Below are 25,026 nucleotides of genomic sequence, written 5' to 3'. Positions count from 1 at the left end.
TGACACACATTTCATCATCACACCTTTCTGGGGGGAATTCTCTCTTAGAGTTACAGTGTGGCAGTTATATCCTCTGCTCAGAGTAACGCCTCGTGTTGTGAAATGGGACATGGCAGATAAAAGAACGAGTGCAAACAGGAGACATGTTAGCAGCTAAGGGGCCCCTCTCTCTCTCTCTCGTTTGCTCTCTCTCTCTCTCTCTCTTGTTCGCTCTCCCTCTTCGATCCCAGCATGCTCAGCTGTAGACCAGCAACATCTCTGCTCTGTATGGGGACATTTTTCAGTATCTGTTGGGGGGATGGGAAAGGTTCTTGACCCCCCCCCCCTCCCAAGTTAGACTTACAATTTTTTGAAGCATTAGTGACAAACTTTGAGATTCTGCAGTCGCACAGTGCTTCATGTCTGGACACTCAGACTGAGGTTTTATTTTAACCTCTTGACATCGGGTTTTAAAGGAACGCTTTAAGGTACTTTTGAGGGAAAGCATGTCTTGTGGCGGTGCTTCCCAAAACCCTTTATGTGCCAAACATTGTACAACAGATGAGTAACGTTACTGAACCATTAGAAACCATTAGCTAAGTTTGTTCCTGACCAGCTTTGCCAATTGATTTTGCGTTTCTCAGCCTTCTTTTGTCCAATCAGAGAATCAAGAACGAAGGCGTGATGCTACAACACAGAATGCATTGTGCTCCTTACTAGTACAATGAAAGCTTCTCAGATTTTAATTTAATGCGTCTGATAAGAATGTTTTTAAGAGATAGTTTGATAAAATGTCAATCACTGTTATCTAGTTTCACTTGGAAATGATCGCACATAAACACATCACAGTCATCCTTACCTAACCCTGATAAAAGCCATTTCCCACGTACACAGCATACAGCTGTAATACCCCAGGGCCTTGGCTCATTATAACTGAATCATGCAGCAAAGCTTTAATGATGACGTGCACCACTTCTGCAAGTCCCCACTTTGATTTGATTCTAAACATGTTGAGAGATTACAAACAATCCCAGTATCCCCGGTGAATATTAGAGGAATGAGATGGCGCGACACCAAACCCCCCCGCTCCCTCCCTGGAGGTGTGGTTGAGAAAGTCCAAGCCGTGGCCCTCACAGCTCAGCATTTTGGTTATTAATGAGCCGAGGCCCGTCTCATTACCGAGTTATTTTAGAGGGAACCATCAGCAGGTGTTCGCTGCCTGGTAAGTTCCCCGATCTGGCGGAGCAGATGTTGGTACCTAAATACATTTAATTTACATGTATTGCCAGACCTCATGTCTCTCTCTCTCTCGTTCTCTCTCTCGCTCTCTCTGAAGAATGGCCAAAAGCATCTCTCCCCCTTGACTTCATCTTTCGATCCGTCTTTGGATTATCCCACTTATCACTTGAGAGCATAATGGATCCTGACAAGAAAAACTGCAGATGTCCGTTGAGTTGAGGGGAGAGGTGGGGGAGATTGTGGGCCCTGGTAAACACACAGCGCACACAGTAAACACAGGCTCAGTGGACTATTTAAAGTGGCCTGTCAAAGTGTCAAGCTTGAAAATCCCGTCTTGGCCATTCTGGCAACAGGCAACGGAGAGGCTTTGGAAGAGAGAAAGGAGAGTGAAAGCGCAATAAAAGCCTGGTCTGTATCAGAGCGGTAGCAGAGCTCAGCCGCTGACGTTGCCCTGCTTATTCCTCGGAATCGGGAATTAGACCGATAGAAACGGCGCTGCCCGTAAAGTGAGGCAGCGCTTGGGAATGCGAGCTGCGAGACATCGACGGAGACATCTGCTGCCGTGTAGATATCTGATAATAAAGTCGGGTGACGTCTTATTCAAACCAGTACGTTTCTTCTCCTATGTATGTGCTGTAATATACACACAGGCCCTTATCCAAACTCATGTCCAGCGGTCATTTTGTGCCCCTGATTAGACTTATGACTCACCCTTGACGTTGTAGGATTCCAGGTATTGGTTTACTGGCTGGTGAATTCCCCTCTGTGACCTGCAGTCACACTTTTTGACTCTCGCTGTACAAATCAGCCATTTACACAGCTGTCCAAATACAGGAGTCGTTCGCATTAAATGACCTTCTTTCCTGGGGACTCAACCCCCCCTATTTCTCGAACTACACGCTTCATCTCATCATCGCTTCAAAATATCGACTGTCTTTCTGTGGTTTTGTTTTTTTTTGCTTTTTGTTACTTTCTCATCGGAAAACTTAAAAACAGGGCGTGAGGGTCGCGACACGCCCATGGTCCCCTGTTGACAAGAGAGCAACTCAGGAAATTACTTTCGCTGAGAATGAACCCGCGCTCCATAACAACAATGAGGTCTCGCTGGCAACGGTGCTGCAACATTGTTCTTTGGCGACTCCACGAGCTCTTCTTTGGGGAGACAGCGGAGCAGAAACAGCGTGAGAGAAGCAAAGAACATGAAGAGAAAAATGCGAGGGGTTTGTTGTAGTAGGTTAGGGCGAGCCAACGAGTGTTTTCAGGGACGTTACCAAAGGATCTGGTGCTGCTTCTGATGATGGATCTGTGTCTCTTCCCACTCGGCCTGAGAGTGATTTCACTGGGGGACGCTCCTTGGACAAAAAGCTCATATTTAATTTTGCTCACTAAAGCACCGAGCATGTGTGGGACTTTAAAAAACCATTCCAGCGTCTTATTATCAGTCTGATAGATGCACCATGTTTTGTCAAGAGATTCAACAGGGAGAACGAGCCAATAATAACATTCCTTCAGCCGGGTATGTCGAGCATGTGATCGTCCTCAATGTCAGAAGCTTTGGTTGCCGAGCGATTGTTGAGGGTCCTCACAACGCACAATTGAAACAATTAAAAATGAGTTGACTCCCGCACTGAGTTACTGACCAAATATCAATTCTATTTACCGATTAGGATAAAAAAAGAGCCGTCAAGTCGACTTGTTTGGGTCCAGCCGGGTACTTGGACTTGGACGGCACTCTTGGGCACACAAACACAAAGAGAAACACTGAAGCGCTACTGTCTGGGAGTGTGTCCAACCTATTCAGCTGTGGGTGAACATGGAGTTACACAGGGTTCACAGACAGCTGAACGTATAGTTGAGTAACTCTTACCGGTCGGTATTTGATGACTTAATCTTCATATCCTCTGCGCTTCACACGGTGTAAATAAATGAACAGTGGCTGTGCAGATGGAAACACGATTACCGGACATTCCTAGCTCTGCCTCTGCTCTTCGCTCTTTCTCTCTCTCTCTCTCGCTCTCTCTCTTCCCGTCTATATATCTTTCATATGTATCCTCTCGTTCCGTCTTTATTTTATATATGTATATATATATAGATATACTCCCCTCATGTTGTTCCAGGTGTTCCACGTGTGCTCAATCACAGCAAAACGAAATACCTCGCGGGAGACGTTTTCTTACAACATGTTATGTCTGCTTGCAGTCTTTATTGCTTACACTGCTCACACCGCTGTGCTCTTCTCCCCTCTCCCTCCTCCCCTCCTTCTCCTCCTCCTCTCATCTTTCAGGTTGTTCCTAAAGAGCCACAGTGGGACCGCGGGCAGACAGAGCAGCCTGGTGATCCACGGAGCAGACTTCAGCACCAAGGACGTGGACAATGATAACTGCATGTGCAAGTGCGCCCTCATGCTCACTGGGGGTAAGTGCAGCCAGACTCATAAGAAGGATTAAGCACGCATTCACTGCAAAACGAGAAAGTCCTGTCACACTTGAGAAGTTAAAATGAAAGATTGCAGCCTGGTTATGCCTCCAAATGGCACCGGGGAGACAACACAAGTGTTTTATGAGGACACAACACACCGACAAATGCACTCTATTCACCATTCCAGAACCTCTTTTCTCTGATTGGCTCCATGACCACCTTATAATGTGCACCGCCTTTGTCATTACTTTGGCCATTATGAGCCTGATCTGTCCCTGTAGTGGGCTCACATGTCTGATCGCAGACCTATCTCCATCCATCAGACGGTACTCTGCGTCCTCTCTCGGCCGCACGGCGCTGCAGTCGGAAACACACGCGCATTCTAAAAGTGCCTGGGCGAGGCTCAAAGTGTCAGGGAGATTTAAACTGACTCTGCTTCTCCCGCCGTGTAAGCGGAGACCGGTGACCCTAGCTGTCACCGCATGGCAGCCCTGTTACCGAGGAGACCTGACCTGGTACTAATCAAGCGTTTCTAAATACCCGAGCAGATTTAAGATCAGCGTTACCTCTGAGGTCACCGCGAATGCAGTGGGTCAAAGGGAACTGGCATCTAATCGCCAATCAACACCCCTGCTCTGAGAGGCCGCGCTGGTCCCTGCCAGTGCCTGTGTCTAACTATAGCACACACACCTTTTGATTTATTTAATGCTTTTATTTATAAGAGGAGAGTTGAGATCGAATGACGCAAGTGTCTCGGAAAAGTCAGAGGTTAATACTTCTCATCTACGTTTATGAGCACGACCTGCAGCATCCTGTGTGAGAGGATATGGAGGATTGACATATTTGTAAGGGCAGCATACAGACACACATTTTCTCTATATACAGTGTATCCAGCCACACTGGGAGGCAAGATGACAGTGACTTGTTTTCCCCTTTTCCAAGAGCAGACACCCCCACTGTTTTTACAAGTCAGTAAAAGTCCCTGGCCTGCAGAGTGAGAGGATACTGATCATAAATCTAATGGATCTCTGCTCTGCACACTGATGTTTATGTGTGTGACACTGTGTCTGCGTGTGGCCTGTAGTTCAAACTGGCACTAAGTGAACAGACAGATTCACTGCATTGTGCAAACTTTCATGCCGATAAAGTAATACAGTACTTTGCATGACACACACTTTGCGCCAGACCATCAACAAACACAGCAAAGAGTCTTTACTGGAAAATGCTCACACATTCCGCAACCACATTCATAGCAAAGCAAATTTATTTTAGGACTTTCTATTTGTACTCCCTGCTGCCTTGAGGTATTAGATTGTGGAAAACCCCTTCAACAGGTGATTTATTTATTAAGCATTCATGAAAAATTATACACACCTTCACACTTGACTAGATACTAATCATTAACTAGTACCGGGATCTAATTTGCCAGCTGTAAAAGATGGTAAACTAACTGGGTTACATTATTTGTGATGTTGGCTACTTGTGTACACAATGTGTGACAATCAAGACGTCAATGTTGAAATTTCCCAAACCAAGGGCAGAGAAGGTCCTGGCTGCTGGAGGGTGATTATGAAATCTCATTTGGTCACAGTGGCATTCAGGTCTGCATGGAGGAGAGACTCTGCCATCTGGGACTGTGTGTGACTGATGCGTGCTATTTTCTATTCTAATGTCCCACTTAGCACCCCTGCACACGCACGCTTGCTTTAAATAGGGTGAGATCTGGAGGGCTCAGCGACAGGTATTGGCACGTCGGCGTTCCCAGTGACAGCAACACAGCGTTGAGATAGCAGCGGGATAGTGCCTGAAACCCTGCCACGACCCGCTTTAGACCTAGACCTTCATCACGACTGAATTAAGAACATAACATACTGTCTCTTGGTTGCCCTCTGCCATACAGGTTGGTGGTTCGATGCCTGTGGCCCGTCCAACCTCAACGGCATGTACTTCACCCACGGGCAACACGTGGGAAAGCTGAACGGAATCAAGTGGCATTACTTCAAGGGCCCCAGTTACTCACTACGAGCCACCACCATGATGATCCGCCCGCTCGACTTCTCCTAGACTTTGGAACCTCTCAGCTCTTTCACCTTCCAGAAGGCGACGTAAGCAGGCTGGACAGGTGCTTCCTGCCTTCTCCTCCGTCGTGTCTCATCTCATTTCGCCGGACACGGGGGTCATCTGATCGATCTTGCTGAAATGTTACGGCCCTAACATACTAACCTTCCCAGCTCACCGCACTGAGAAGCAGATATGGAAACGGGGGGAGAGAACGCCAGGACCTGTTTTGACTGAACTGAATTCTGCACACACGGTCACAGACTTGAACTACATAAGCGAACTTGTATGTGTGTGTCTTATCTCACAATTCAAGCATAATGTCAAACCATGATATCTCCATTTTCCCTGGGATTTGTGGAGGACTTTCTGCAAAGATCTGCACCTTTCTAAACAGGAAAACAGCACTGACTCCTTAACTGCAGGACAGAACTGAACCGAGAGGAGACGAATGCAAACCATAAACCTGTCAACTGTATTATATATTGTGCGTGTTCTTTTTTAGTATTCCTTATCCCCACAGTATACCATATCCAAAGTGAGCGGATCTGTAAGTGTCTTGTATTGTACAGTACATGTGTTTGTATCTGCATCACGTATGACGCACGCTCATTTGTAAGGTGACCTTTATAAATGTAGATGTTGATATGTGGAGTGTGTAGTCCGTTTAGCAAAAATAGTTTTCCGGGGGTCACTTATACTTGCAGTGTGATTATTTTCAGTTCAAGATGCAAGATTATTATTGGATTAAATCCTGAAACCGAAATCCGTCTGGCTTGCTTATTGGCCAATAGGAGACAAATACATGCCAAGGTTCAGATTCGGAGTGATCAGTTTACTTCTTTAGCGCAGATGTATGTAATCTGTGATGTTACTGTGTTACAGCTGTGCGCTTGGGAGGGATGGAGAATGTACGTTTGCATGTTTCAGCGAGAAGTAATGGGAGATGTAAGAACATGTCGTGACCTTTCTATAATCACAATATTAAAGGTGGTGATCCACATGTAATTGTTTCCACATAGGCGCAACTGTAGACATGTACACGGTCACGATACTCCAAGCTGTGACCTGAATACAAGATCATTAACAACAGACAGACACTGAAGCAGTCAGACCTCATTCTAACCCCAATTTGTCAGCCGTCGGCTAGTTCTAACCCGGCTGGCGCGCATGTGAGCGTACGACTCGATCGATTGAAGTCACGATGGGATTTCTCAGACTCCAGTGCTGAGATCCATCATAACTGCGGTGAGCTTGTTTTGCAAACAAAGTAGTCTTGATTATTGATGTTACCCATTCGATTGTTCTCACATGGGGGTCTGTTCTGTTTGTTTTTGTGTATAAAAAAGGGACAAATTAACACTGCTGCCTCTTTGTCTGTGTGGATACAACATGTAGCCATAAGTAACAGTTACATCCAAGTGTATTTGTCATGGAGACGTCAACATCCCACATCCCCCTGACCAGCCAGTTTCTGTTTCTCATTAACACGGGGGGGAAAAAAACTAAAGATCTTGAGCTGGATATGAAGCATGAAATTAATGATTCCATCAAGTGATCCATGTGTAGATGTGTTGCATAACTTCCAGCTTATAACAATACAGACTTCTGCAGAATATTTACTGAAAAGTACATATGGAGGAGGGATAAAGTGGATCTGGACCTTGTAAATCAATACAGTGACATGTTTATTAGCATACTGAAATTGCATAATTTGATGTGTGCATGGGAAACAGCTTAAACCAGGGAAAGCTATTCTTGTTCTGTTTTCATTCTGCCAGAGCTACAATGATGTTCTGAAGCCGAGCGTAAAACACCAAAGTTACTACCTTACCTTCGTTAAAAAACCTTCTGGAACATGTGGTCAGTGTCACGTGCCGCTCTAATGATTTCAATCTGTATTTAGGGTGGAGTTTTCCTTCCAAATCGATGTGACGATAGACGTGGTTTTAGAGATTTGGCCCACTTTGCCTCTCTCCCTATGCAGACTCCACTCAACTCCACAAAGCTTCCTTTCATGATGATATCTTCACCATCAGCTCTAATCTTTTTATACAAAAGCTATATGTCATGCAAAGGAAGCCTATTGGCACAGAAAGACGTGAGATAAATCAGACAGATAAAGAAACATGCTCTCTTCCTCCTCCGCCTCAGGACCAAACCAGATGGCGCAAAGATTAGCCTCCCTCTCTGCCCAGGCAAAGGAGCGGCTATTGTCTGAGATGGTGAGCTCTCTTGCTCGCTGGCTGATGGCAGTGACAGATGCCAAAGTGTCAAACGATGCTGTCGGGACCTGTAGTGTCTCTTCATAGTTGACATTCCTCGGCCTAATCAGAGGTTAAACAAATTACTGCAGCCTGTAAACCTCTGTGTGTCCTTCAGCGCTGGCACTGACCCGACACCTTCGCTGGAATGTGTTCTATAGAGTCTAAAGGTAGTGGAGTGTGAAGTGGGTCTACACACACACTCTCGCTATTAAGAGATGCATCAGGGTCGGTTAGCAACAGTGACAATCTTCACACCTATGTGGGTATTATGCTTGTTCTTTGTGCGTGTGGGGACAGAGCCGAGGACTGCTTACAGGAAGTTTAGTCTCTGGCAAATGTTAATCCCATCACATGGACAGTGAGGACACACACACACACACACACACACAGCAGCAGCAATATGACCACTGTAAATTCTGCGTGGCCGGTTTGCTCTGTTGAAAGTGTATCCTTTGCCGTTGGCAGAAGGAGGGATCGGAAAGTTGCGAGGCGATGGGCCTCCCACAGGGAGCCGGGGCCCAGACGGGAGACGGACAGCGTTGGACCGTATCCAAATCAGATACGACAGAATACAGTACCTGCAGCGTGAAGGCTCGGGGCCACGACGCCCCACCGAGACAACTTACACATGAACACAAAGCAAAGGGAAGTGGAAAGTCCTCGTCACTTCCTCCGTGTTGTAGCCTGAAAGCCATCAAACTGCATGAATCCATACCATAGTTACAAATATCACCTTTTACTTTTACTTTTGGCTTTCGCGGAAACAGACGAAGCCAAAATTTCAAAGAGTCAAATTAAACACTGGATCGTTTTGAGGCGATGACCAAAATGTCTCCGGTTCAACCGTAAAACTGGGACCGAATCAACCGCTGATTAGGAAAAACATATTTAAAAGCTGACACAACATCCAGTATGATGTTAACACGGCACCAGGGAGCCAATGAGACCATAAACTCACCACATGCAAGTCAAGCTGAAATCATCACATTTAATACTGACATCAAGACCCTCAAATCAACGTCGCACTCAGAAGTCCCCAACCAACTGTAAAGTGTCTGTGTTGTTAACGTCGGGGCTTAGATCATACGCTGAATCACTGTTTTCCCCCCAAATACATAAAGAAATAATAAACACTCATATCATGTTCATGTATTTTGGAGATTTCCAAATTGACTGAACATTTCAAAATATGTTGACCTGAACCTTTGGAGACAAAAATCTGCGTTTCTCATGAAATAAAGTGATTTAAGAAACATTACGATTCAAATCTAATATCCAAGATACCCCACGGGCCAAAGATTGCAATTTATCTCTCAACACATGCATGAAATTCCTTTTATCTTGGCTTCTTAGATTCTCTGATTAAGAAATGGTTGCTATTGGCGTAACATTATGTCCAAGTGGAGACAAACACCTTGAGATTACTGCGTAGTTAATAATAAGTCCATGGTGCAGAACGCTGGGTTTGAGTACTAACGCCTGTGGTTTAGACAAATAAGTGATGAAGAGTGAAAATATGAGCTGTGGTCAGCGTCTCCCTCATCCTCCAGAATACAACATGATTTGATGGTTTGTGGTAGTGAGACTGACAGCCGCTGTGTAGCAATGAAAGGCTGTCGGCTCCAGCAGAAGCCATCAAAACTGATACTAATATCAGTTCCTCATACATGGAAGCATCAGCAGCTAAGATTGCCAAGATCATTTATCAATTAAATACAAAAACCGTCTCTAATCGACATCATTGAAGCAGTAATCTGTGTAAATCCTCTCTAACCATCTGTCCCTAAATACTCCTGATTCCCCGTGTTATCATATTCCTCCCTGTCCTTCTTTCATCCTCCTCGTCCTCCTACTTTTGTCATGAAGCTTATAAATCCAAACCCGGGAACTTCACTGCTCCTTCGCCGGCTCTAATGAGTTCTTCTGGCTCCGTCATCGCTCTCCATCAGCCTGTCGGTCCCCCTGCAGGAGCCCTCACTGACCCCCCGTCCAGAGCCCAGCCTCAATTTACTGTCCCTCCACCTTTATTTATGAGGGCCAAGTGGCACAGCCAAACACAATCAATAACATGCAGCCTATTCAGAAGGAAGCAGTAATGGATCCCAGTGTTTCTGCTGCCATGGTTTACTTCCCTGAGCCAGGACAGAGTTTGGGTCAGTCTAAAAAATGTCACTTATCCTGTTTTTCTGAAATAAATAACTCATCAAGAGCAGCCTGTTTGACAGTTTCAGATGTTATTGTTGATAAGGTTGGAAACAGCAGTAAATCCATCAAACCCTACAGACAACAGCATCCTCTTGATTCTAGTCGCAGCTGTGTTGTATTTTGTTTTTTGAAGATGGAGCTTTATATGTTAAACTGAATTTTGAGCGACTACTGTATCAGAATCACATGCTGGAGTGTTGCTGCTAAATGAACGCATCCTTTCTCCATCACAGGGCACACACACATCACAATTATTGATATTTATAACACAACAGAAGCAAATACTAATCCTTTAAGCATTTCATCATGTTGGATTGTACTTATTTCAACATTTTTGGTGATTGATGAAACAGAATCTTGGTATGTTCCTAGTCATAGTCATCATTTGGGCCAAACTCTACTGGGAGAATGTTGACTTTGACCTCAAAACAACATCTGGCAAACCACAGAATCTGATGTTAAGTAAGCTTGATATGTTGTGTCCTTTTCACAACATAATCAAATGTTTACTTCTACTACTTCTACCATGATCTACCTCTACTAATGTGCACATCTTGCCCATCTCTCCAAAAGATCAATTAGCACTGCTTTGGTGGATATAAAGGCTTTTTTCCAATGATGTGCCTACACCACAACTAGTTTGTAGCTATGGCAACCAGCCAGGCCGACACAAGGCACACAGGGACAGGATTGTAACTTGCCAGAGCTTTCCAGGGAAATATGGAATGCCGGCTTGAGAAGAGAAAGGTTCTCAGTTGACCCCATTTCCAAACCCGCCAGTGGTGTTTTTTCTTATGATCTTTAAACATGAAAATGAATCATGAATCAGTTAATCTCAACATCGCGATAAACCAAAGATTCGGACAAATAATCAGACAGAAACAAACAACAATCTCAAAAGTAGTTGCAGATTCAGAGACGTGAACGGGTAAACAAGCAGGAGCAACAGTGCTCATGTCGATAAGCACCAGGAAACACAGGTGCACTCACTCCAGATCTGGACCTCCTTGGCCTGGAGTGTGTGGGACCACCCAGTCCAGTCAATACCAAGCACCTAGAAAAGTATCAGCTTTCCACCTGCAGCTTATGCTTATCCCTTTAGAGACATGAATGAAAATCAAACCGAGAAACTGAGGCCATTAAAAATAGAATCTAGATTAGCAGCCAGCAAGCTCAGAAATAGAGCTTTTAGTAGCAGAATTAAATTTTTAAAATGGCGCCAATATTAATTTCCCACAATATTAATTCTGCAGCCTACGTATGAAATATTACTGTTCAGAAATGATAAATATTTTACTTGTATTATTTGCATATATTGGATATCAGATGAGGCTTTTGGAAGACCTCAGTAAGATTTCTCATTACTGTGAACACACAGCTATTTCTCAGGGTTTACTGATAGGAATTTATGAAGAAAAGCTGACTCTACAAAGAATAAACTGAAGTGTGTTTTATAGTTTAAGATTTTCAAAAAAAAAATCAAGAAACTAATGACTTTGCTGTCCAGGAGAGGCGGTCACTGAGTTAAGCATGAGATATTGAAACCCTGGAAATATCATTTGGCACTCAAGTGTTCCCAATATTTAAGTCAGAGCGACCTCTGCTGGTTAGCTGCTGCCATCACATCCACTCTCATTTCCGTCCCTTATAAACTGCAACGAAGTCCCTGATGATATCCGGGCAGATACTATGGACAAAAGATGAATCTGCTATTTAATTAATAATCAGGAAGCAGAACCTTGACATTTGACATCCTACTTAATCCAAAACAAAGCTCCCAAACATAACATGGGTTGTATTTGACATACAAGGAACAAGGATGTGCTGTGTCTACATACCATTGACAGGGTGCTATCTTTAGAATTACATGTTGTTATTTTAACCGAATGTGATGTTGAGGTATTTCAAATATGGTCATCCTGGAATGGAATTGTTTCTTGTTACAACATCAGTGTGTGTGTGTGTGTGTGTGTGTGTGTGTGTGTGTGTGTGTGTGTGTGTGTGTGTGTGTGTGTGTGTGTGTGTGTGTGTAGACTAGCAAATATGATCATTCAGGCATTTTGCTGTTTCTTAAGGAATTGGCAAAGTTAGTTATTCTCTTCTCCTCCCCTCATTTGTTTAAAAAAAATAAAGTAATGAAGCAGGTTGTCCTCTTAGGGGCGCACTAACCTCCCTCTCAGCCTGGACTATGACGCCAGCTTCGACACAGCCTGAGAACTACACTCACTTCCGCTCTCATGATAGAGAGCCAACAGCTGTAACTTCAGTGCTGTGCGTGTGAATATGCCACATCTATTTATACTTGCACCACACCCACACACACAAACAGCAGGCATAAAACTTTCCAAACGTTCAACTGAGCGCATGCTCACTTTTACAATCAATAGAAACTCACAGCGGCCTCAGAATGCAAATTGCAAGCTGTGGAGGGTCGTGATGGGTCGCTGCTCTTTGAGCGAATCACGATCTCATCACCAGCTGTGTTCGTTGCAAGACTAAACCCGAACTCCATCACAAGTTCCCCCGTGCCTCAGATTAAATGTCTCCTTGTATCTGTGATCATGACTTCATGCTCTTATTTTAAAGTTTAAAATGTTAATCTTAGTTTCAAAAGTAGAGCTAAAGTGGACACCAAGCATCAAAGGTGTATGACACTCAATGCTGGTTCCTCAAATAAAGAATTTTATATGGAATTCTAAGAGAAAAATGAAAGTAAGGAATTTTCAATCAATAAAAAAAACTTTTAACTTAAAATTAAAATCGGATTAGTCTTAGTCACATGGTTGTAGATATTTCAAATGAACTGCTGCATGTTGCTGTGGCTGCAGTGTGGGGAGATGAATATCTGTCAAGTGACACCATGAATCAATAAAATACGAAACGACATATAAAACTCTTTACTGCGTCTTTACTTTGCGTGTACTTGCGTGTACATTCACCCTGGTGCTGGTTACCTTTAACCGCTCTGCTCCACTGGCCTGTTTACCTCTTTATGTAGCACCGCAATCTGGGATGAAACGCGACTCCTCAGGGGTGACAAGTGTCAGGGAAAGACGATCAGTGTGGCGGCCCGGGATGACTCACATACTTTCCATCATGTTAGGGTTTGCTCACCCTGGTTTAGTGCTACTGCTGCGAGCGTGAGGGTGGTAAGCAACCGGGAGAGCAAACTGAAGGAGATTCATGCATTTAATCGTAGGAGATTCAGCCACATAGACATCTATTCTGGAAGATTGCCTGCTCGTGCCTGGATACGTGATCATGTCTGACAAAACGTCTGGCCAAGTCTCTCAGAGGAAACCTTCCACCAACAAGAACATAAAGAAGCTCCGCGCCATTAGCATGGTGTGCGGCCTGGCGCACAGCTGGCAGCGGTGGGTGAAGGAGAACGAGACCAAGCAGGCCAACGAACCCAGTGGCTGGGCTCCATCGAGTACAGGAGAATCAGCAGAGGAGCCCACAAAGACGCGGAGCTCCAAAGCTGCACCGTCTGCAGGGAAGGCACACCCAAGAGAAGCATCTCAAACTCAGGTTAGTCTTTCTGGAGAGACTCAAAAGACATCGACTTCCCATGAGGAGACCCAGCGTGCATCTCAGACAGAAGGTGAGGATCCACCAGTTGAGTCTTGTATCAAGACAAAGCAGGTGGTGAAGACTGTGACGAGCAAAGCCCAAGAGAAAAGCGCCGGCGTTGGACTCCTGACCGAGATGCTCGTCAGGGAAGCTCTGCCTTTCAGCGAGGAGATTGACAGGAAGCTTAAGGAGAAGAGCTCGCCCACACGTCGCAGGAAGTGCTCCAACATGGTGTCTTCCCTGACAAAGAGCTGGAAGGAGGTGGAGAGGCAGCAGGAACCTACAAGACAAGGGGAAGGAGCATGGGAGGGACACAGAGAGGACGGCAGCAATCCTGAGACGGAGAGGGAGAGAGTGGACGCAGAGAGTGGACGACAAGAAGAGGAGCAAAAGATGGGGGAATCCGAGTCTGCCATGAAGATCAAACGACCTTCTGTCTCAATGTGAGTAGACGCTCAAACTAACTAAAATCGTATTGCACTACAACATGATTTATTTTCTAAACATGTCTCAGGTATAAAAAGGAAGCAGAGGACGCCAACAAGATCAATGTCTTGTCCAAGAAATACAGTGCTGTGGGAAATCTCAAGAGTCGCTGGCAGAACTGGGCCTCAGAACACACAGTCAACCAGAAGCTAAACCCTTTCAGCGAGTACTTTGACCACGATTACTCCATGTCCCTACGCATCCAGAAAGGTGAAGAGGGCTATGGGCGTCCAAAGGAGGGCACCAAAACTGCCGAGAGGGCCAAACGCGCCGAGCAGCACATCCACCGCGAAATCGCTGACATGTGCTACGTCATCCGGACAATGGCCGACCCGGACAGGGACGGATTGACCCGCATCACGTTCGGGGAGCTGTTCGACAGGTACGTTCGGATCTCAGATAAGGTGGTAGGGATTCTGATGAGGGCCAGGAAACACGAGAAGGTGGCGTTCGACGGGGAGATGCTGTGGCAAGGACAGGATGACTCCGTGGTCATCACTCTGCTGGTGTGACCTTGACCTCCGGATATACTGGAAGCCTGCGGAATAACACCAGGCTTTATCTTGCAACTTTAAGAGGACGAAAAGACAGTTTGACCTGGGCTGGTCGATGGATATCCAAAGACTTTTTGCTGCTATTTTGGTAGATACTTGAAGAGTTTTTTCTCATTATTGTGAGTATGACATCATTTATAATTATGCATTACAGACACCTTTATTTTGACACATTGAGGACGAAAAGCAACAACCCTCATTTACAATGGTTACAAATCGACAAAGTGATAACATTCAGCCAAACAATAGTATTAAATAAGAAGAGGAATTTAGAGAACAGAATCAAGCCGCATGGGCCTTAAACACCCAGATAATATTAGAGACAGGGTCACAGGAACGTGTGTCAGATCTGTTAAATATGGAATAAAGAATGGAATGGTGGAGTCCGATTACTTGTGTCAGTTTCAACATTTCTCAGAGAAAATCGTTTTGTTTGATCAAGCACATGCGTGCTCTGACACTCCTTGTGTTTTGATCTCACCTCAGGTGTGATGTTTGTTTTCTGTAGTCTGGCACAGAGATCAACAATGTGCCACAGCCAGAAATGCAGGTCGGAAAGCACCGACATGACATCTGCATTCTGCTCATCCCCTTTTTAACCCCAAACTACGGATGAAGCGAAATAATCATTTTGTACTTGTTGATTTAGAGAGGAGTTATTAAAACTATGATGGAAAAGTTATGATATGCGTAAAGTTGAAATATACTGTGATTTTTTTTTGGTCATACTATTTTGTCACGTCACCATTTTTTGTTAAGGATTTAATATTTCAAAAAGTTCCAAGTTGCCCTGTTCAGCTAAATTGGAGGGGCTAAACTTCAGAGCCTTGAATCTCCAAACAGGAGAGTAACACCTTATTGTCTGGTACTGACAAATGGTTTCTATCTGGGTTCCACTTTCAACAAAATTTGTAATTTCCACTCTCCGAATTTTAAAGAATAAATAAAGGCTTTGTAGCTTTGTAAGACAGTTGTTGCTGTCAGGGCGAAGTGAACCGTACGTGCGGATCTCGGATAAGGTGGTGGGGATTCTGATGAGGGCCAGGAAACACGGGAAGATGGCGTTCGACGTGGAGATGCTGTGGCAAGGACAGGATGACGCTGTGGTCATCACTCTGCTGGTGTGACCTTGACCTCCGGATATACTGGAAGCCTGCGGAATAACACCAGGCTTTATCTTGCAACTTTAAGAGGACGAAAAGACAGTTTGACCTGGGCTGGTCGATGGATATCCAAAGACTTTTTGCTGCTATTTTGGTAGATACTTGAAGAGTTTTTTCTCATTATTGTGAGTATGACATCATTTATAATTATGCATTACAGACACCTTTATTTTGACACATTGAGGACGAAAAGCAACAACCCTCATTTACAATGGTTACAAATCGACAAAGTGATAACATTCAGCCAAACAATAGTATTAAATAAGAAGAGGAATTTAGAGAACAGAATCAAGCCGCATGGGCCTTAAACACCCAGATAATATTAGAGACAGGGTCACAGGAACATGTGTCAGATCTGTTAAATATGGAATAAAGAATGGAATGGTGGAGTCTGATTACTTGTGTCAGTTTCAACATTTCTCAGAGAAAGTCGTTTTGTTTGATCAAGCACATGCGTGCTCTGACACTCCTTGTGTTTTGATCTCACCTCAGGTGTGATGTTTGTTTTCTGTAGTCTGGCACAGAGATCAACAATGTGCCACAGCCAGAAATGCAGGTCGGAAAGCATCGACATGACATCTGCATTCTGCTCATCCCCTTTTTAACCCCAAACTACGGATGAAGCGAAATAATCATTTTGTACTTGTTGATTTAGAGAGGAGTTATTAGAACTATGATGGAAAAGTTATGATATGCGTAAAGTTGAAATATACTGTGATTTTTTTTTGGTCATACTATTTTGTCACGTCACCATTTTTTGTTTAGGATTTAATATTTCAAAAAGTTCCAAGTTGCCCTGTTCAGCTAAATTGGAGGGGCTAAACTTCAGAGCCCTGAATCTCCAAACAGGAGAGTAACACCTTATTGTCTGGTACTGACAAATGGTTTCCATCTGGGTTCCACTTTCAACAAAATTTGTAATTTCCACTCTCCGAATTTGAAGAATAAATAAAGGCTTTGTAGCTTTGTAAGACAGTTGTTGCTGTCAGGGCGAAGTGAACCGGAAAGACAAGAGCCAAATGATTGAGGGTGGAGGTAAGGCCAAGTACAGGTTAAGAGATTTACTGCTAAAAAAATATGTGCACATGATTGAAACATGTTTTTTTTTTTTTAACTATATTAAACTATTGGGCAAACCATTGGATAGTTTATAATAAATGCAGCTTACATCACATATGTCCTTATACACATCACAATCTGGAAAGTTTTACGAAAGAATGCACAAATGCAAGCAGACAACGGTGTGAAAAATCTACAAATGGAAAAAAAAAATCCCATAATACCCATGAACAGACAGTAAATTACCATGCCAATGCATTTCCAGCAAATGAACAGAGCACAAATACCAAAAATAACTACATGCCATTGCCAGGACCTACCGCCTATCACAATGTATTTCCTTCTACTAATCTGTAATGCTGATGTACCTGCTTGCCGGGAAGGCGTTGCCAGCTGATGGCAGTATAAATAATGCCACACGTCCACGCTTGACATTACTGATGCTGACAAGCCACCAACTTGGATGCACAACTGAGCTGTGAGTATTTACCTTGTTTGATCCTGTGGTGGCCACTTGTTACTAATATGGGCAAAAACATTAATTTAAAGATATAATATTCTTTTTCTAAAGGTATTTCTTGGTCGCAGTGTGAGCTTCAACAAAAAAATCAATCAGGTGAGAATTTAATATTTTCTATAAATTTATATATTTTTTGACAAATGAGTCAATCAATTATATGCAAAGTAAAATTAAAATGTTTTTTGGGGTTTTTTTGTACAGAATGCATTTTCTTGCCGTCTTTGCTGTGCTGGTAGCCATTCCTTTGGCTCAATGTAAGTGACCAAATGCTATGGTTTATCTGTAATTATTGTCAAATCAGTTACAGAGTCATATTCAAGTATAAGTAAGTATAAGTGTGAGATTAGTGTCAGAAGTCTCCTGTTCAAAGTTTCCTCCCATGCACTTATTTCCTGATAAGTGGCTGAAAGTGCCCCTCTTGTCTCCACAGCCAAGTACTCCTACTCTCCTGAAGTGGGGTACGGGGGATATGGCAACTCTTTCAGCCTGGTAGGAGAAGGAAGGATCACGGCTGTGCGAGTCTGGGACTACTTCGGCAACATCCGAGGGTGAATGTTGACAATAAGCTGTGGGACAGTGGGGGACTGAGACTTTTTTTAATTAAATGTGTCATATCAAAAAAACTTGAGATATGGCTGGACTGCCTTGATGTAAGAAAGTAGTGACTAATTAAGAATTCGAAGCTAAACTTGAATGAAAGTTTGGTCGGTTGCACAGTTGCCGTCCAGATGAAATCTTGTTAATTTGATACACTATGTGATCTTCCTCAATAGATGTTGCTGTTGTGAACACTGTGACACATCACACTTGGTTTAGTCCATTCTTTCAGTAGCAAGTGCTCCATTCTGATATACAATATATGTCTGTTTTCCACTTTTCAGAATCCAGCTCCGCTTCGGTGCCATTTGGGCTAGCATACCTCATAGTTACCATTATGGCCCATCCCAGACCATCGAGCTGTTTGAGGGAGAGGCCATTATCCAGCTGTCTGGGAGACACTCACACTATGTGAATGGACTGGTTTTCGTCACCAACAGAGGCCGCTCTCTGATTGTAGGGCAGTCCCATGGACGGTCCTTCAACATGTATGCAAAAGACAACAGCAGCGAGCTGATTTCACTTAGTGGCCGCTACCATGGACCATTAACATCCATTGGAGCTCACTGGGGCGAGGTTAATGCAAACTAGTGGTGTACTAGTGGTAGTGGTGCAATGAGAGGACAGGTGAGGCTAGGTAAGGACTTCTTTATGTCAGTTTCTGCTGATTTGTACACTTTTCCAGGGGTTAGGGTTAGGAGAATAATAAATTAATAGGGATACAAATGTACAATGAAACATAATTTGGAAAATCCACATTTGAGACTTTACGATCGACCACAGTTGCATTGCTGTGCTGCTCGCAGGTCCTATTGCACATTTAGCCAGTTGAGTAGAGGGAATGTATGTGTACTGTCTCTAGAATTGCCTCACCCGAGATTTCTTTTTTATCCTTGTATGTTAAGGTTTTTGGGAGCTTTCTGACCTTTAAAGCCCTTGGAGACAGTGTCTATGATAATGGGCTACACAAATAAACTAAACTAGACCTGACCTGGTTGTGTGGCACAATCAGACTGCTGTGGTGTGTTGTCATCCATTTGTCTTTCTCACTTGTGCATTCAGATATTGTAACCTCATTTATGTGTTTATGTGGGAAATCTGCTTGAAATGACCACTGAATAATAAAACGAAAATTAAATAAATGTAATGGCTCCATGATTTCATTCAGATTGGTTTTAATTTGAAGAAACTGACATTGACTAAATAAAACCTTCTCTCAATGTTTTGTCAAACTTCCAAAATCAACATATAAAGGGTTCCTCATCACCCTGCCAAATGTGTCAGTAGTCCTGCTTCCCCTCCACTCTGCTTGTGCCATTATAAGTCACAAAAACTACCACATACAGCTAGTTAAGTCACAACTTAGTCAAATAGACTTATATACATTCACATATTAATTTGGATAACCGACTCCATTGTAATCAAGAGGGGTTAGATTAGGGTTCGGATGTCATGATCACTAGTTTGATTTTAGTTTTTGTAGTACATTTTTTAGTTTTTGGCATTTTGTATTTGTTATCCAGATATATTCTCCCATCATCACTGTCATGTTACTGACCTAGATGAGGCATCCGTCCGCCAGGTAAAGGCCTCTCAATGTCTCTCTGGAATAGCTCTGATTGAGTGACAGTTTAATGTGAATGATGACAACCAAGTGGACCTAGTTCCTCATTCTTTGCTTTATTGTCAGAACAATTGAAAACCAGTTCTGTGATATTTCAGCAGTACGCACAGCAACCTACTAACAGCTCAGGCACGAGATACAATAATAATCAAAGCAGCACCAACCTGAAGAACGTTTTACATTTAAATACAGCATTTTTAGCACAATTTACTTTTGTTTATTTTTTCCAATCTGACACATGACAGATCTATCACCGATTGAACTTGTGTTACGCATCAGTCCCAAATCGTGATATATTTTCTGGCACAAATGCTCCTCACCTAAACAACAGAGACGACATGATCGTTACCCAGCCGCTGATGTTGCAGTTAACAGGACAGCAACTTAAGTGCATATCCAAGCTTGAACGACACCTCAGCTTGACCTGAGTTAATGGAATATTTTCCCACATGCACTTGACTATAGTACATACTGTGTACTGGGGAGTCATTAGCACACAGCGCCCCTTTGTTTCCTAACACAGCATAATGTATTTATACTGAAACATCTACCTGACCCTGCTGAGAGGAACAGCTTGATTCATTCAATTAAAGAGAACTATACGATAACTGATTTTGCGAATATCTATATGTTTTTTACTTGTTCCACATTTGAGATAGATAAATAGAACTACAGTGATTATACAGATCAAATAGTGGATGATGAACCTTGGTGTCCTTGCGCAACCAAACCTCATGGAAAATAAATTCTGAATGGTTGAAACGAGACTTGCAGTATTACAGTGAATAATTCTGTTTCTTCAAAAAGATTTCCACTTGGGTTAATGGCAAATACATACATTTTATGAGCATTGTTGCCACAGCACGGCCTTTTTTGAGTCAGCGCTGTCCCCCATAGGTGTCAATTCTCAAAGAAACCATCAATCCTTTTCGTATTTCACAACAGCAAAGTCGTTAGCAACCTAGCCGAGCAGATTAACAAGCATTTAGCTTCACACAATCACACAGAAGCTGTCCATCAGCCGTCTGCCCAGTGGGGCATTTAAGCCATCACATGGAGTTATAATATCTTCTCAGCCATAACTCCAAAATTTGCAATAAATACCAGGCTTTATCTTGCAACTTAAAGGGGGACGAAGAGACACTTAAAGCTGGTCGATGGATATCCAAAGACTTTATGCTTCTATTTTGGTAGATACTTGTGTTGATCTCACCTCAGTTGTTATGTTTGTTTTCTGTGGTCTGGCACAGAGACCAACTATGTGCCACAGCCAGAAATGCAGTTCGGTGAGTACCAATGTGCCAAATGCGCGCGCACACACACACACACACACACACACACACACACACACACACACACACACACACACACACACACACACACACACACACACACACACACACACACACACACACATGAATGTTCATCTCAGAACACGATAACAAGCCATACTGCATGATCTGTTTTGTGCTCAACGTTTTTTTAACCCCAAATTTAATCCCCATATGAACAGAAAACAAATACTAAAGATAACTACCTTCCATTACCACGGAACACTGCCACAATGTATTTCCTTCTACAAATCTGTAATGCTGATGTACCTGCTTGCCGGGAGGGCGTTGTCAAAGAGCACAGCTGATGGCAGTATAAATAATGCCACACGTCCATGTGTGACATTACTGATGCTGACAAGCCACCAGCTTGGATGCACAACTGAGCTGTGAGTATTTACCTTGTTTGATCCTGTGATGCCCACTTCTTTCTTTACTATTGAATATAGGTATTTCTTGGTCACAGCGTGAGCTTAAACGAAAAATCCGACAGGTGAGAAATTTATATTTTCAATTAAATTTTGACAAATGAGTCAATCAATTTAATACCAAGTAAAATAAAAATGTTGTTTTGTTTTATGCACAGAATGCATTTTCTTGCCATCTTTGCTGTGCTGGTAGCCATTCCTTTGGCTCAATGTAAGTGACCAAATGCTATGGTTTATCTGAAATTTATTGTCAAATCAGTCATATTTAAGTTTAAGTAAGTATAAGTGTGAGATAAGTGTCAGCGGTCTCCTGCTCAAAGTTTCATCCCCTGCACTTATTTCCTGAAAAGTGGCTGAAAGTGCCCCTCTTGCCTCCACAGCCGAGTACTCCTACTCTCCTGAAGCGGGGCACGGGGCATATGGCAACTCTTTCAGCCTGGTAGGAGAAGGAAGGATCACTGCCGTGCGAGTCTGGGACTTCTTCCACTACATCCGAGGGTGAATGTTGACAATAAGCATATAAGCATAAGCTGTGGGACAGTGGGGGACTGAGACTTTTTATTAAATGTACCGTAACTCTTCATTTGAAAAAAACCCGGAGATATTGCTGGATTGCCGTGATGTAAGAAAGTAGTGACTAATTCAGAATCTGTAGCAAAACCTGAATTAAAGTTTGGTCGGTAACAATTGGTCATCACACTTGGTTGTGTCCATTTTTTCAGTGGCAAGTGCTCCATTCTGATATACAATATATGTCTGTTTTCCACTTTTCAGAATCCAGTTCCGCTTTGGCAACATTTGGGCTTCCTATCCTAGTTACCATTATGGTCCGTCCCAGATGATCGAGTTGTTTGAAGGAGAGGCCATTATCCAGATTTCTGGGCAATACTCATATAACTATGTGAATGGACTGGTTTTCATCACCAGCATTGGCCGCTCTCTGATTGTAGGGCAGCCCCACGGACAGTCCTTCAACATGTATCCGAAAGACAACAGGAGCGAGCTGATCTCAATTAGTGGTCGGCACAGTGGACCTATAACATCCATTGGAGCTCACTGGGGGGTGATTAACTGAAATGCAATGAGAGGAGAGGCTAGGAGAGAGAGGACTTCTTTTAAGTCTATTTCTGCTAAATTTTTCACTTTTCCAGCTGTAATTCATAGGGATACAAATGTACAATAACACATAATTTGGAAAATCCACATTTATCCTTGTACGATTAGGTTTTTGGGAGCTTTCTGACCTTTAAAGCCCTTGGAGACAGTGTCTGTGATAATGGGCTACACAATAATGTGGTGTGTTGTCATCAATTTGTCTTTCTCACTTGTGCATTGAGATATTGTTGTCTCATTCATTTGTACAATGTGGTAAATCTGCTTGAAATGACCACTGAATAATAAAATGAAAATGAAATAAATGTAATGGCTTCATGATTTCATTCAGTGAAACAAGAGGGGCATCATGGGACATACTGAGCCTGATTTATGTCATTGAGATTGGTTTTAATTTTAAAGAAACTGACATTGACTACATAAAACCTTCTGTCAATGTTTTCTCAAAGTTCCAAAATTCCCAGATCCCCCTGTCTCCATTATAAATCAACATTTAAAAGGTTCCTCACCCCCCTGCTCATCCTGCCAAATGCGTCAGTAGTCCTGCTTCCCCTCCACTCCGCTTGTGCCATTATAAGTCACAAAAACTACCACATACAGCTAGTTAAGTCTGAACTGAGTTACATAGACATATACTTCTACTCAAATCATGTGAGGTTGGATTTAGGTTTGGATGTCATGATCACTAGTTTGATTTTATTTTTTTGTACTAAATCTTTTAGTGTTTGGCATTTTCATCATCCCTGGCATGTTATCTGACCTGGATGAGGCATCCTACTGCCAGGTGTAGTGATTGTAATTTAATTTAATTTATAATTTCAGAATGACTCACCGCAAATGTAGAGTAATGATTTTATACTTACAAATCAGTTGTCTTGAAAATGAAGCCTGTAATGAATTACCCATAATAACAAAACTGGAATTTCCCATCAAAAACAACTGCTTACCGTAACGGGTGTGAACAAGTTCTCAGAAATGACTCACAGGTGACACTCAGACAATAGAACGGTATGCGGTTGACCTGCCAGCTCTCATGCAATTATAGCACAAGGAATTCCTACTCGCCTGCTTGTATTTTTTAAATCAACCTGCTATGTTAATTATGCCAACTAAACTCTAAACTACAAAGCACTTGTGCCTAAAGCTGATAGAGCAGAGGGAACATGGATATGGAAAATATGTCACTAGGAAACACCATTTGAAATACAAACACTCTCACAGCCAAAAATAATAATGTTAAACAGATTCAAGTTTCCAAGTTCCTCATTCTTTGCTTGTTGACTAATTGAAAACCAGCTCTGTGATATTTGAGCAGCTCAGACAGAGTATACAATGATAATTCAACACCAACCTGAAGTACTTTTCAACATGTAAATACAACATTTTTAGCACAGTTTCCTTTCTCCTGATTTTTCTGAAATGAGACTCTACAGATTTATCACTGATGGACAGCAACTTTAGTGCATACCCAAGCTGGAACGACACCTCAGCTTGACCTGAGTTAATGGAATATTTTCCCACATGCACTATAGTACATACTGTGTACTAGGGAGTCATTAGCACACAGCGCCCCTTTGTTTCCTAACACAGCATAATGTATTTATACTGAAACATCTACCTGACCCTGCTGAGAGGAACAGTGATGTTTCATTCCATTAAAGAGAACTATATGATAATGTGCAAGAACTGATTTTGTGAATATCTATATGTTTTCTACTTGTGTTCCACATTTGAGATAGATAAATAGAACTACTACAGCTTCTTTACAAATCAAAGAATGATGAACATTGGAGTTTGTATGTACGCCAAAGTTCATCGTAAAGAAATTCAGAATGGCTGATAAATGACTTGCAGTATTTCAGTGAATAATCCTGCGTTTTCAAAGAGATTTCCACTTGTAAATACAGATACCTAATGATGCATTAGTTCCATTTTATGGGCCTTGTTGCCACAGCTTGTCCTCTTTTGAGTCAGCGATGTCCCACATAGGTGTCAATTCTCGGACAAACCAATCAATCAATCAATCAATCAATCAGTCATGCAAAACTACCACACACTTTTAAAATGAGCAGAATAATGCTACAACCACACACAACAGGTTTCAAGCTTCTGCCTGCCGTACAATTAAAAAACAACCACTTTTTTCACACGCGATGACATCACACAAACCAGCTTCCATAAAACAGGCAAAAAGTGTTTGAACATGATATTTCACAACAGCAACATTGTAAGAAACCTGGCCAGCTCGCGTTTATCTTCACACAGACACTGGACATCAGCTGTGTGCCCGTTTTGCAAACTCACCAGCATTTTGAAGCTTGTAATGTGTTTTAAGGTAGTCAACTGGGCTCAAAGCGATGAGGTGTCATGGCGGCGACTGGGGACCGGACTGGACACACAGATTTGACACAC

The 25,026-nt window shown here is 42.9% G+C and overlaps 3 protein-coding genes and 1 long non-coding RNA gene across 4 annotated transcripts in view; all 4 read left to right on the top strand.

Moving 5' to 3' along the window:
* The window catches only part of angpt1 (angiopoietin 1), a 42,530-nt gene extending 35,476 nt beyond the window's left edge, over positions 1 to 7,054 (top strand). Inside the window, exons 8-9 of the mRNA XM_076139373.1 lie at positions 3,503 to 3,633; positions 5,537 to 7,054. Coding sequence (XP_075995488.1) covers positions 3,503 to 3,633; positions 5,537 to 5,700 — 295 coding nt within the window. The 3' untranslated portion in view covers positions 5,701 to 7,054. The remainder of the gene's footprint in view (positions 1 to 3,502; positions 3,634 to 5,536) is intronic.
* Positions 7,055 to 13,321: 6,267 nt separating this feature from the next.
* On the top strand, positions 13,322 to 14,945 carry abrab (actin binding Rho activating protein b). Its single transcript, XM_076139596.1, has 2 exons — positions 13,322 to 14,182; positions 14,254 to 14,945. Exons 1-2 carry the CDS (start codon positions 13,428 to 13,430, stop codon positions 14,735 to 14,737), a joined length of 1,239 nt encoding a protein of 412 aa, XP_075995711.1. The 5' UTR covers positions 13,322 to 13,427; the 3' UTR covers positions 14,738 to 14,945.
* A 2,423-nt stretch (positions 14,946 to 17,368) lies between these two features.
* Positions 17,369 to 19,260, top strand: LOC142989880 (zymogen granule membrane protein 16-like). Its single transcript, XM_076139602.1, has 5 exons — positions 17,369 to 17,479; positions 17,573 to 17,617; positions 17,723 to 17,775; positions 17,952 to 18,069; positions 18,403 to 19,260. The coding sequence occupies exons 3-5, from the start codon at positions 17,724 to 17,726 to the stop codon at positions 18,707 to 18,709; spliced, it is 477 nt and encodes a 158-aa protein (XP_075995717.1). The 5' UTR covers positions 17,369 to 17,479; positions 17,573 to 17,617; position 17,723; the 3' UTR covers positions 18,710 to 19,260.
* A 2,102-nt stretch (positions 19,261 to 21,362) lies between these two features.
* On the top strand, positions 21,363 to 22,919 carry LOC142989716 (uncharacterized). Its single transcript, XR_012960708.1, has 5 exons — positions 21,363 to 21,462; positions 21,523 to 21,566; positions 21,660 to 21,712; positions 21,882 to 21,999; positions 22,276 to 22,919. It is a non-coding gene; the product is annotated as an uncharacterized LOC142989716 (long non-coding RNA).
* The last annotated feature ends 2,107 nt before the right edge of the window (positions 22,920 to 25,026 follow it).

The sequence above is a fragment of the Genypterus blacodes genome, unplaced genomic scaffold, assembly GCF_046128005.1.
Source record: "Genypterus blacodes isolate CSIRO-AG114 ecotype Tasmania unplaced genomic scaffold, CSIRO-AGI_Gbla_v1 ptg000438l_1, whole genome shotgun sequence".
In the NCBI taxonomy this organism is placed as follows: domain Eukaryota; kingdom Metazoa; phylum Chordata; class Actinopteri; order Ophidiiformes; family Ophidiidae; genus Genypterus; species Genypterus blacodes.
This window is presented reverse-complemented; position numbering and strand designations above follow the sequence as displayed.